Source organism: Leucoraja erinacea, chromosome 4 (assembly GCF_028641065.1).
Source record: "Leucoraja erinacea ecotype New England chromosome 4, Leri_hhj_1, whole genome shotgun sequence".
Classification (NCBI taxonomy): Eukaryota; Metazoa; Chordata; class Chondrichthyes; order Rajiformes; family Rajidae; genus Leucoraja; species Leucoraja erinaceus.
The window spans coordinates 37604493-37617879 of NC_073380.1; the positions used below are offsets into that span (position 1 = coordinate 37604493).

At 46.3% G+C, this 13387-nt stretch overlaps 1 protein-coding gene across 1 annotated transcript in view; it reads right to left on the reverse strand.

The window, feature by feature from the left end:
- Nucleotides 1-13387, reverse strand: part of lyn (LYN proto-oncogene, Src family tyrosine kinase) — a 104032-nt gene that overhangs the window by 58596 nt on the left and 32049 nt on the right. Inside the window, 5 exon segments of the mRNA XM_055634055.1 lie at nucleotides 479-582; nucleotides 678-776; nucleotides 6981-7080; nucleotides 7172-7226; nucleotides 10051-10175. Coding sequence (XP_055490030.1) covers nucleotides 479-582; nucleotides 678-776; nucleotides 6981-7080; nucleotides 7172-7226; nucleotides 10051-10170 — 478 coding nt within the window. The 5' untranslated portion in view covers nucleotides 10171-10175.

Below are 13387 nucleotides of genomic sequence, written 5' to 3' on the forward strand. Positions count from 1 at the left end.
TAGTTCAAATAAAAAATGAATGATTTACTCAACACAATATTCATACAATCCCGATATTTTGGATATTTTTTTAGAACCAAGAGTGTATTGATTTTCAAGATGGAAATTTTGGAGAAAACACAGATTCTGACAGGACTAGTCAACAAAACACAAAAATATGGAGGATTGTATAGGCAATCGGGCATAGTAAAACAAAAGATAGACACAAATAGCTGAAGTAACTCAGCAGGTCAAACAGCATCTCTGGAGAAAAGGAATAAGTAACGATCTAAGTGGAGTCCCTTGTTCAGTCTGAGGAAGAGTCTCAACACTAAACATCACCTATTCCTTTTCTCCAGAGATACTGTCTGACTCGCTGAGTTACTCCAGCTTTATGTGTCTAACCGGTTTAAACCGGCATCTACAATTCCTTCCTTCGCATATTAAAACACCTTTCCTCAATGAAATGTGAAATTTAAAGGCAAAGTTAAGGTCATACCTTTTGATGTTTCACTCTCCCTAATGAGGAACGAACCAGGTTTATTTCCAGGTGCTAGTAACTGTCTCTCTGAATCTTTGCGGTTGATATCTTTAAAGAACCACCTCAAAAATAACAAGAGAGTGAATATTTAATTTGCGTGTGACACCAAGCAAAAATGAATTGCACTTTCTTGAAGTTTAAAACAATAATAACATACTCTTCAGTTTCCAGTGTGTTGACCGCTGCTACATAATTACTTGGAATAAACCCTTCTTTCCTAGTTGCTAGAGACTTGGCTTTCCACCATTCACCATGCCTAGAAGAAATATTTATAGATTAGCACAGTTTTTAGGTATTAACATAGAACATAGAAACATAGAAATTAGGTGGAGGAGTAGGCCATTCGGCCCTTCGAGCCTGCACCGCCATTTAATATGATCATGGCTGATCATCCAACTCAGTATCCCGTACCTGCCTTTTCTCCATACCCTCTGATCCCCTTGGCCACAAGGGCCACATCTAACTCCCTCTTAAATATAGCCAATGAACTGGCCTCAACTACCCTCTGTGGCAGAGAGTTCCAGAGATTCACCATTCTCTGTGTGAAAAAAAGTTCTCCTCATCTCAGTTTTAAAGGATTTCCCCCTTATCCTTAAGCTGTGACCCCTTGTCCTGGACTTCCCCAACATCGGAAACAATCTTCCTGCATCTAGCCTGTCCAAACCCCTTAAGAATTTTGTAAGTTTTAAGATCCCCTCTCAATATCCTAAAAGAATAATCTATCCAGTCTTTCTTCACAGTCCTGGGAATCTGTACTGTCCACAGTCTGGCATTTCTGTGTCATTTCTTCACAATACTCGATCGACCTCCTATAATAGATAAAGTTTTACTGAGGCACTGAAACCTAATCGTGACATTTGGCAGCCTGCAGCTCGTCCTTGGCCTAATGTCACTCTCAAATCTCATGATGGTAAAAATCTCTGACAACAACAACAAGCTGATGGCGAGACGTGTCGAACATTTCTTACACCCATGCAGCCAAACAACAGACTTTTCAAGTGTGAAGAAAGCAACCTATTTACTAACTAAAAGCAACCTATTTAGTACCTCGTCAGCTGCACAGATCAAGGATTCAAAGTCCAATTAAATCTATTTGTGTGAGCAAGTGATATTAAAATATGGTTTGTTGCCACTTTGGCGTTCAGGCCACCACTGATTAAGCAAATAACAGTCAAGCCTAATGAGCCTGTTCCACTTAGCAATTTGTTAGGCGACTTCCAGTGACTGCCATAGTCTTGTTACCATAGCCAAATTACATCATTTTCACCACAAAAAGAATAGAATCATCTAATTTTCCTGTAAAAGGGGTGTAGGGTGGGGTTTCCAATCATTCTGCGTCATGACAACCATGGTGCAACATCAGAGGGCATTACTCTCACAAGAAGAGGAAGTCCTGCTGCTTGCAGCAGCCCTCAGGCTGAAAGATCAGCAAGACAAAAGGACACGAAGAATGGGGAAGAAGAAGCCCAAGAAGTGGTCTGTGTGGTTGGAGCCCTTGTCCCTGCCGAGACACAGGTTGGGCCAGTATGACAACCTGATGATTTTGCTCCAGCAAGAAGATGAGGTTGCCTTCAGAAACATCACTAGGATTTCCTCTGACCTATTTCAGGAGCTGAAGTCACAGATGGGCCCTCTCCTGAAGAGAAAGAAGACCTCCACTGGAACCGGACCTATGTCTAGCCATCACCCTCCGCTACCTTGACATTTTTTTGCGGCAACCAGAAATATGCTACGACTCTTTGCGCGACTGAGACTACTCACGACCATACAGGCAACACCCCGCAACCATGTGGCAACAGCCGAGTTGCCTGTAGTTGTCTAAAAAATTGCCTAAGTGGAACAGGCCCATAACATTGGTGTTACAATACCATGATGGGTTTTTGATTACATAGCCCAACAAAAACATTGTACTGCACACAAGAGTTTCCAAGACAGCGAGGATTTTTAAAATTGAATGGCGACTTGATTTGGTACTTTTGATGCAACTATTAAACTCTTATTCCAAACTACTGAAGGATTTATCAAACAAAACTTAATTTTGATTATAATCTCTAGAGAGGGAGCATTATTTAATATATGTGCCTATGAATAGGAAACTGTTTATATTGTCTCAAGGACATGATTCAGCCAGAATTCACACAGCCAAGAGATCAAACATGATACACTAACATTTGTCAAGTTAGCTGGCGTCAAAAGGAAATGCGTTGCAAGTCCGGAAGTTTCTGACATCTCAGGAAAGATATCATGCGCACACGTGTGTGTACGTAGGAGCACCCTGTTCAAAGATTGGGCTGAGTAGGACAACAGAGAGAGAGAACTATTGTGGACGCTGCCTCTAAACAAGATTTTCATTTCTAAAGTACTTTAGCATAAGAAAACAGACCAAAAGCACATCAAGTGTGCAAGTAAGTGCAAAATGCTTGCAGGGAGATTAAGTAAGAAAATGCTATGGCTGAAAAAATTTTAAAGGCAGGGAAGGAAGTGGTCAAGCCAGTTTCGCCTTTTCTTAAAATGTTGGCGTCAAATCCTTTCTCTTCCTCTTTCCCAGATATGCATATGAGGCATGGCACACTAGGTAGATTTTATACAAGGTTTAAAATCAGTTTCTCCCACATTCCTTCCCATCAATATAATTTTGCAATCTCCAATTTTGAGCATGGGTGAAAAGTTGAACGTCACTGACAAAATGTCTGGGTGCTGATGAATGATATTGTCAAGTTTGAAAGGTTTCAGAGATTTACACCGATGTTGCCAGGAATAGAGGGTCTGAGCTATAGTGAGAGTTTGGGTAGGCTGGGTCTCTATTCCCTGGAGCACAGGAGGATGAGGGGTGATCTTATAGAAGTGCATGAAATCATGAGAGGAATAGATTGGGTAGATGTACAGAATCTCTTGCCCAGAATAGGGAATCAAGGACCAGAGGACCTAGGTTCAAGGTGAAGGGGAAAGGATTTAATAAGAATCTGAGGGGAACAAGCTGCCAGAGGAGGTAGTTGAGGCTGGGTCTATCCCAACATTTAAGAAATAGTTAGACAGGTACATGGATGTGACAAGTTTGGAGTGATATGGACCAAGCGCAGGCAGGTGGGCTAAGTGTAGCTGGAACGTGTTGGCCGCTGTGGGCAAGTTGGGATGAAGGGCCTGTTTCCACACTGTATCAATCTATGACTATTTTGCCACTCAAGCCTGTCCCACCATTCAATTTACTTATGGCTAATTGACTCGGATATCATTTTTTTTCATGTACCACTTCTCAATCACCCTCAATTCCCCAGATCTTCAAAAAATCATCTTCCAATAATCTAGTCTCAGCAATTTTCTAGGTTAGAAAATTCCAGAGATTCGTCACCCTCTATGAGAAGAGGTTCCTATGCATCTAAAATTTAAATCATCACCCCCTTATTTGAGTTTATCTGACCAACGGAAATATCTCAACATCTACCCATTTGCAGGGTCCCGACCCAAAGCTTCGACTGTCCATTTGTCACCATGGATGCTATTTGACCTAGAAGACCCTAAGACATAAGAGCAGCATTAAACCATCCAACCCATCGAGTATGCTCTGCCATTTGATGACAGCTGCTCTATTTTTCCTCTCTCAACCCATTCACCTACCTTTTTCTCGTAATTTCCAACATCTTTGTTTTATTTGCTTAACTTCTATCCTGTCTTCCCTATTTAGGATCTTGTATGTTTCAATAAACACTATTTTTGTAAACTCCAAAGAATACAAATCTAATATTTTGAGCTGTATGTGAGAGGCAAAATATAAGCTAAACAAGGTAAGGGCAACAGATTTCATTCTGTAAGAGATACCAATGAGACAGATGTGTTTTTACAACAATCTAGTAATTCTATAATATCATTCCTGAAATTACATTTGGGGGTAGGGTGTTGACATGGATAGAAATTGGTTGACAGACAGGAAGCAAAGAGTAGGAATGGACGGGTCCTTTTCAGAATGGCAGGCAGTGACAAGGTGGAGTGCCGCAAGGCTCGGTGTTGGGGATGCAACTGTTTACCATATATATTAATGATTTGGAAGAGGGAATTAGGAGCAACATTAGCAAGTTTGCGGATAACACAAAGCTGGGTGGCAGTGTGAACTGTGAAGAGGATGTTAGGAGGTTGCAGGATGACCTGGACAGGTTGAGTGAGTGGGCAGATGCGTGGCAGATGCATTATAATATAGATTAATGTGAGGTTATCCACTTTGGGGACAAAACAAGGGGCAGATTATTATCTCAATGGGGTTAGGTTAGGTAAGGGGGAGGTACAGCACAACCTGGGTGGCCTTGTACACCAGTCACTGAAAGTTGGCGTGCAGGTACAGCAGGCAGTGAAGAAAGATAATGGAATGTTGGCCTTCATAACAAGAGGATTTCAGTATAGGAATAGAGAGGTTCTTCTGCAGTTGTATAGGGCTCTGGTAAGACCACATCTGGAGTATTACGTACAGTTTTGGTCTCCTAATTTGAGGAAGGACATATTTGTGATTGAGGAAGTGCAGCGTAGATTCACAAGATTGATCCCTGGGATGATGGGACTGTCATATGAGGAAAGATTGAAAAGACTAGGCTTGTATTCACTGGAGTTTAGAAGGATGAGGGGGATCTTATAGAAACATATACAATTATAAAAGGACTGGACAAGCTAGATGCAGGAAAAATGTTCCCAATGTTGGGCGAGTCCAGAACCAGAGGCCACAGCCTTAGAATAAAGGGGAGGCCATTTAAGACTGAGGTGAGAAAAAGACAGAGAGACAGAGAGTTATGAATTTGTGGAATTCCCTGCCACAGAGGGCAGTGGAGGCCAAATCAATGGATGGATTTAAGAGAGAGTAAGATAGAGCTCTAGGGGCTAGTGGAATCAAGGGATATGGGGAGAAGGCAGGCACGGGTTATTGATTGGGGATGATCAGCCATGATCACAATGAATGGCGGTGCTGGCTCGAAGGGCCGAATGGCCTCCTCCTGTACCTATTTTCCATGTTTCTATGTTTCTATTTCAAATTATTCACCCATACCTTTTTAAACAATGATGAATCCAATTTATTTACCCACTTATGATATCACAACAGCCTCATCACAAGATTACTTAATTACCCTTTGGCCCACCGGGACCGCACCGGGACCGCACCGGCCAGCGATCCCCGCACATTAATAGCATCCTACAATTGGTCGCAATCCATTTGTATTTTTGTTAAATTGTACAAATTTAGTTGATTTAGATTATTTTGTTGTACGTTGTGTTTTAATTAACTAACATTAAAACATAACGTGCGGTGGCACAGTGCAGAAGCTGTTGCCCAGCAACCTGTGTTTAATCCTGACCACGGGTGCTATCTGTGTGGAGTTTGTACGTTCTCCCTGCTCCGGTTTCCTCCCATACCAAGGATGGTCAGGTTTGTAGCTTAATTGGCTTCTGTAAATTGTCTCTTGTGTGTAGGACATAGAACTAGTGTTCAGGTAGTCAATGGTCAGCATGGTCTCAGTAGACCCAAGCATCTGTTTACACGCAGTATCTTAAAACCAAACAATTAGTATTTTAAATTAAGTTTTATTTAAATCTTATTTCAAATCTATTTCAATTGATGGGAGAAGTGTCTATGGTCAAACAGCCATCAAGTAATGCATGGCTGGGCTCCCGTGCTACTGCCTGCGTGCTCACTGATGGCCCTTATTGTGTGGCCTCGATGTCCTTGTAAACCGTATACCAACAAAGATTACTGCAGTAATAGGAACAGCATTGGGGCATATTAAACACCTAGGTTGTGCTGAGCACAATGCATGCCATTATGCATAAATTGGACTCCCTTGTACTTTCAGGAAAACATTTAAATAGTCTATTATATCACTATTTGTACAGGCAAGACTTTTGTTGAAATTTAGCTGAATGACAAATACTGAATAGGAAAATAATCAAGTGCAAACAAACTATTATGGAGTATTTAACCTTGGGACACCCGACATAAAAGCTGCAAACCAGTCATGAGCAAACAACAAATATTGTCAGGCAGTTTGTTCAAGCTTTTAAGACATTATTTGTTGGCACGAAAGACACACGCAACTGGATTGTTGTTTGCTGAAGAAACAAAGGCACCAAGGTGAGCTACACTCTGCACATAACCAGATCGAGGGAGTAGGAAGGGTGATAGAGGGTTGTCCATCTGCATCAGAGAACAATAATGCAGTTATTCTGTAAAAGGAATCAACAAAACTGGATTTATTAACAGAACAGTGATTATCTATACGTTGGGTAAGCATTGCACAGATTTTCAGTCCACAATAAAAAAGTTATTACATAATATAAACAGACAATCCACCTGTTTGCCAAGTGATGCAGCAAGAGATGACATGCAAAAATCAAGGTACCAACTTAATCATAGAGTAGCACACCCAATGCAAATGCGCTTTTGTTCTTAACCGCAATGTGTACGAGTGGAAAAGAAACTACTTACTCTTCAATCACTTTTAGCTTTTCACCTTTTTTGAAACTCAGGTCATCATCATGGTTTCCATCGTATGGATACAAGGCAATGACAACTTTGCCATCAGTCTCTGTCTCAGACACATGGAAGGCACAGTATTAATTTGATTTCACTTCAAGATAGAAACAGCTTTCCATGCAGAAAGTTTCTGATAAACTTACCTTCAAATTTCTGAAACTTTTGGCCAGGCAATAGATGAGAATCCTTCTTTGAATTCTGGAACAAGACATTTTAATTTAACGACACCAATATTACATATGCCAAAATGTTTAAAACAGTGAGATCATTTTTTCAAATTACTTCCTCAAATCAGATCACAAATATTGGATTTTGCCCTTACCGTTCAATGTATAAAGTAATCAAATGATTATTAGATTCAAGATGTTCCAACAACAAGCAAACTACCCACAAGCTCTGCTTAGAATTAAGCCTTAATTCTCATAGTATCACAAATGAACCTCCTAAATAACCATCCATTTCAAATGGAAGCAAATCATCCAAAATCCCTAAGAAAAAAGGCATGCTTTCATATATCTACAGTGTAAGTGCATAATTGTATTTTCTATGGAATAATTATATTCCATAGAAAATACAGTTCTGACTGCATGTCTTTTCAGCAAATAAATCTTTCTACGGGTCAGTGATCATGTTTTATGGTTAACACTAATGATCAAGCGCTGTAATCATACCACTGTAAATAAAACCAGGATAAATCTCTAAAGAAATTATATAGCAATGCTTTGTATGCCTTCGAACATTAATGGTAACTAATTATAACTGTGCGATAAAGCAAAAGCTTGTTTAATAGTAGCTGAAATTCCAAGATCAAGAAAATAGATGGATATTCAGAAAATGTCTCACTATTAAACAGAAGCTTTAAACATTTACTGGAAGCATTTACTTCTTCACACAGAGTGTTGTGAGTTTGGGGAATTCTCTGCCTCAGAGGGCGATGGAGGATCTCTGGATACTTTCAAGAGAGAGCTAGATAGGGCTCTTAAAAATAGCAGGGTCAGGGGATATGGGGAGAAGGCAGGATCAGGGTACTGATTGGGGATGGTCAGCCGTGATCACATTGAATGGCGGTGCTGGCTCGAAGGGCCTACTCCTGCACCTATTGTCTATTGAGAGTTAACCAGTGTCTGTTCATGCTAATGCAGTCGGAAAATGATTCTGGATTGGATTGCCAAAGTAAAAAGTTTGTTTGAAGCATTCAAGCTCACTGCTGGTTTCATGATAATTAATATCTCATCAGCTGATCCATTTCTGCACTAATTGACATTAGGGATTCAGCCCTCAAAGGGTACTCTTCATTGAGCCAAGCCTATGCTTGAAAATCTTTGGGCGGCACAGTAGCACAGCTGTAGAGTTGTTGCCTTACAGTGCCAGAGACCCAGGCTCGATCCTGACTACTGGGTGCTATCAATACGGAGTTTATACGTTCTCCCCGTGACCGCGTGGGTTATCTCACAGTCGACCGGTTTCCTCCCACATTCCAAAGACGTACAGGTTTGTAGGCAATTGGCTTCGGTAAAAATTGTAAATTATTCCTAGTGTGTAGGATAGTGTTAGTCGGTGCGGAATCCGTGGGCCGGCGGGCCTGGTTCCGCACTGTATTTCTAGACTAAACATATGAGGGTGTTCTGAATGGAGCCTCAAAAATCCTGGTAAAAGGCATATCACAGAGCCTATGGGAAACTCAGTCCTTACAAATCTACAGCCCCACTCAGCCCAATGGTCTCTGCTCAAGAAGACTGAGCACAGTCCATTTTGATAATGAAAAAAAAGTGGTGTGCTCCCTAAAGCCGAGAGTTCAGAGCAAACTGTGATAGGTAGTGTGGAATGAGCTGGAGGTCAGTCTTCATGACGTCAGTGATCTGCATCACTCTGGCCAGCCCAGTGCAGGCATAGATGCATTTCTCTGCAGAGAACTGGAGGCCATAATCTCAGAATAAAAGGACATACCTTTAGAAAGAAGATGAGATGGAATTTCTTTAGTCAGAGGGTGATGAATCTGTGGAATTCATTGCCACAAGAGGCTGCGGAGGTCAAGACAATGGACGTTTTTACGGCAGAGATTGACAGATTTTTGTTTAGTCAGGGATTATGGGGAAAAGGCAGGAGAATGGGATTGAGAGGGAAAGATAGATCAGTCGTAATTGATTGGCAGAGTAGACGATGGGCCGAATGGCCTAATTCTGCTCTTACAACTTATGAACGTATGAATTTCTATGGAAGATCAAGAAGCACATTTTGCACAGATAAGGTAATAGACATCAGAAATTCTTTCATCAAAAGGCCATGGATACCAAATAAAACTAATGCTCTCAAATGGTGTCAAAAGGAAGTGAGACTAAAAATAAAATGAAAGTCAAATCAGACACGGTCATAACTTTGAATAGATCATCAGGCACGAGGGGTTAAACTGTGTAGCTCAGGTTTTCACATCCACATCCTGATAAGAAGGCAACTCGATGGGTTCAAAAATTGGAAAATGGCGTGGTATGTGGCGGCAAAGTCTGTAGAAAAGTCTAAAGGGAAATTGTGCAGCAGAGTCAAAGAAAATGATCTTTAAGGTTATGCCTGTTTTATTGCAGTGGAAGATGTAGTGACAGATTAAATCTCTTGGTTGACATTTACAAGAAGGACTAATTTAGGCAGGTAACATTTGTTAATGATTTTGTATTCGAAAGGGAAGATTTTTGCATGGATAGATAATTTATGATATGTCAATTTATAATATTGAGATGAGACACGAGAGGGTGATGAAAGAGAAATGAGAGAAAGATGTAGCCCGGGAGTAGGCAGGCTTTGAAGAAATTATAAATCTTTGAATCAACCATTAAATATATTCATGCTTGCGGCATTAAAATGATATACAGCACTGATCATTAGGGATGGAAGGTTAATTGGTAACTAAAATTAAAATCAGCAATTTTAGTACGTACGTTTGTGATTGGGTCAATGGATGTTTAAGTAAGTCAGTCATGCACAAGCCTAACTTTGCGCAATGAGGTTTTCCCTTCACTTCTCTACTTACTGGCATGTGTATATTGGATGTTGGATCTCTCACATAAATAGTTGGTTCAGATTTACGTACTCGGTTTTCCTTCAATTCTTTTGGTTCTTCCGAGAAGTTCTTTGACTTTATACATCCCATATTTTCTGTAAAACAACATATTGTGTGAGGCTCTACAAAACTAACTGCTCTGCAAACTGAACATTCAAAATTCTAACGTGGCGAAACATCCAGATATATATATCACTATGAACATTCTGGAGTGAAAGATTGGCACTAATTGAACTATCATCCAAGATCTATCAGAGCTACTTTGGAAAGCTTTTCCAAAAATGTAAGAGATCGACATGTTGCATGTGCTCTTTTTCATATTCATTTTTTAAATATCAGCACAAATATTGATCTGCAAATATTAATTCCTTATTTTCCCCAATTTCAAATTTGTTGAACAACAATCAAAATACTATTCAAGTCTGCCAGCAATTGACCTTGGGTGGATTTCTTACACATGGGAAGCAACCCTCCTTGTCCACCTTTTCCCACACTCCTCTCTCACTACCCCAACCTCTAATAAATGATTTTTCAATGTCATTTTTAATTTAAAATCCTTTAATCATTCCAGTCATTCTGATCCACATGACAATATTTTGAATGACCATTTCTCAGCAATGTTTTGCTAATTAGATATTCATATAAATGAAGGCATATTGCTATCTGTATTTTAAATTTTATATAATGTAATGATTAAACATTCAAAAATATTATTTACATTACACAGAAAGTAATTTTAAACATCTGATTACCAAATGCTCTTTAGATTTCTAGCTATCACAATTAAAGTAATGATCCATATCAACTTTGTGATCAACTTAAATATTTGGCCGTTATTGGCCATTTGGCAGCGGCAGTGACACTTCCCAAGATTGCATTGATGCAGATACTCAGAAAATAAGTTTGGTTATTTAGAGTTAAATTTTCTTTTTATTGACATTTGAGATTGGGGGGGGGGGGGGGAAGGGGTGGTGTGGTGGGGGAAGGGGGGGGAGGGGGGGGGGTGGGGGAAGGGGTGGTGTGTGGGGGAAGGGGGGGGTGGGGGAAGGGGGGGGGGGGGGAAGGGGGGGTGAAGGGGGAAGGGGGGGTGTGGGGGAGGGGGGTGGTGTGGGGGAAGGGGGGTGTGGGGGGGTGGGGGGAAGGGGGATGGTGGAGGGGGGGGGTGGAGGGGGGGGTGGGAAGGGGGGTGTGGGGGGAAGGGGTGGTGGTGGGGGGAAGGGGTTGTGTGGGGGGGAAGGGGGTTGTGTGGGGGAAGGGGGGGTGCTGGGGGGGAAGGGGGTGTGTGGGGGAAGGGGGGGGGTGTGGGGGAAGGTCCTTGGGGTGTGGGGGGAAGGGGATGCGGGGGGAAGGGGGGTGTGGGGGGGGAAGGGGGGGGTGTGGGGGAAGGGGGGGTGGGGGGAAGGGGTGGTGTGGGGGGAGGGGGGGTGTGGGGGAAAGGGGGGTGTGGGGGAAGGGGGGGGGGGGGGGGAAGGGGGGGGGGGGTGGGGGAGGGGGGTGAGGGGAACGGGGGGGGGGTGGGGGAGGGGGGGGGGGGGGGGGGTGGGGGAAGGGGGTGTGGGGGGGGGGGGGGGGGTGTGTGTGGGGGAAGGGGGGGTGTGGGGGAAGGGGGGGGGGGTGGGGGAAGGGGGTGTGGGGGAAGGGGGGGTGTGGTGTGGGGGAAGGAGGTGTGTGTGGGGGAAGGGGGTGTGTGGGGGAAAGGGGGTGTGGGGGAAGGGGGTGTGGGGGGGGGTGTGTGGGGGAAGGGGGTGTGGGGGGGAAGGGGGGGTGTGGGGGGAAGGGGGGTGTGGGGGAAGGGGGGGTGGTGGGGGGAGGGGGGTGTGGGGGAAGGGGGGGTGTGGGGGGGGGGGGGGGTGTGGGGGAAGGGGGGTGTGGGGGAAGGGGGGGTGTGTGGGGGAAGGGGGGGGTGGGGGGAAGGGGACGTGTGGGGGAAGGGGTGGTGTGGGGGGGGGGGGGGTGTGGGGGAAGGGGGGGGGGGTGTGGGGGGGGAGGGGGGGGTGGGGGAAGGGGGTGTGTGGGGGAGGGGGGGGGTGTGGGGGGGGGGGGAGGGGAGAGTGGGAGGGGGGGGGGGGGGGTGAGTGGTGGGGGGGGGGGGGGGGGGGGGGGGGGAGGGGGGGGGGGGTGGGGGGGGGGGGGGGGGGAGGGATGGGGGAGGGGGGGAAGGTGGGGTGCGGGGGGGCGGGGGGGGGGGGGTGGGGGGGGGGTGGGGGGGGGGGGGGTGGGGGGGGTGAGGGGGAAGGGGGGGGGGGGGGGGTGTGGGGGGGAGGGGGGGGGGGGGAAACCAGCGGGGGTGTGGGGGGGGGGGGGGGGGGGAAGGGGGGGGTGTGGGGGAAGGGGGTGTGGGGGAGGGGGGTTGGGGGGGAAGGGGGGGGTGGGGGAAGGGGGGGTGGGGGGGGGTTGTGGGGGAGGGGGGGGTGGGGGGAAGGGGGGTTGGGGGGGGAGGGGACTGTGTGGGGGAAGGGGGGTGTGGGGGAAGGGGGTTGTGGGGGGATGTGGGGGGGGGGGTGTGGGGGAAGGGGGGGGTGTGGGGGAAGGGGGGGGTGTGGGGGGAGGGGGGGGGTGGGGGAAGGGGGTTGTGGGGGAGGGGACTGTGTGGGGGAAGGGGGTGTGGGGGAAGGGGGTGTGGGGGAAGGGGGGGTGTGGGGGAAGGGGGGGAGGGGGGGGTGTGGGGGGGGGGGGTGTGGGGGAGGGGGGGTGTGGGGGAAGGGGGTGTGGGGGAGGGGACTGTGTGGGGGGAAGGGGGGTGTGGGGGAAGGGGGGTGTGGGGAAGGGGGGTGTGGGGGAAGGGGGTTGTGGGGGGGAATGGGGGTGTGGGGGAAGGGGGGGGGGGGGAAGGGGGGTGGGGGGAAGGGGGGTGGGGGAAGGGGGTTGTGGGGGAGGGGGGGTGTGGGGGAAGGGGGGGGGGGGGGGGGGGGGGGAGGGAGGAGGGGGCGGGGGTGGGGAGGTTAGGGTGGGGGAGGGGGGGGGGGTGTGGGGAATGGGGGTGTGGGGGAAGGGGGGGGTGTGGGGAAGGGGGGGTGTGGGGAAGGAGGGGAGGGGGGGTGTGGGGGAAGGGGAGTTTTGGGGGAAGGGGGGTGTGATCGCAGCAAACGCAGCTCGCACTCTGTTCACCCCGCACCATCAGCTTTTGGCCTTACGCACAGCTCCCAGTCCCACTCCAACTTCACTCAGAGGCTCTCTGCCCACAAGCTGCTCATGGACTCAGCCCTGCCTCCGGGACTTTATTCTCGGCGGGTGCCAAAAGGGGCGTTACCGTCATGGTGACTGACAGGCAAGAGACCAATCTGCTGATCTCATGATTTTTTTAAAC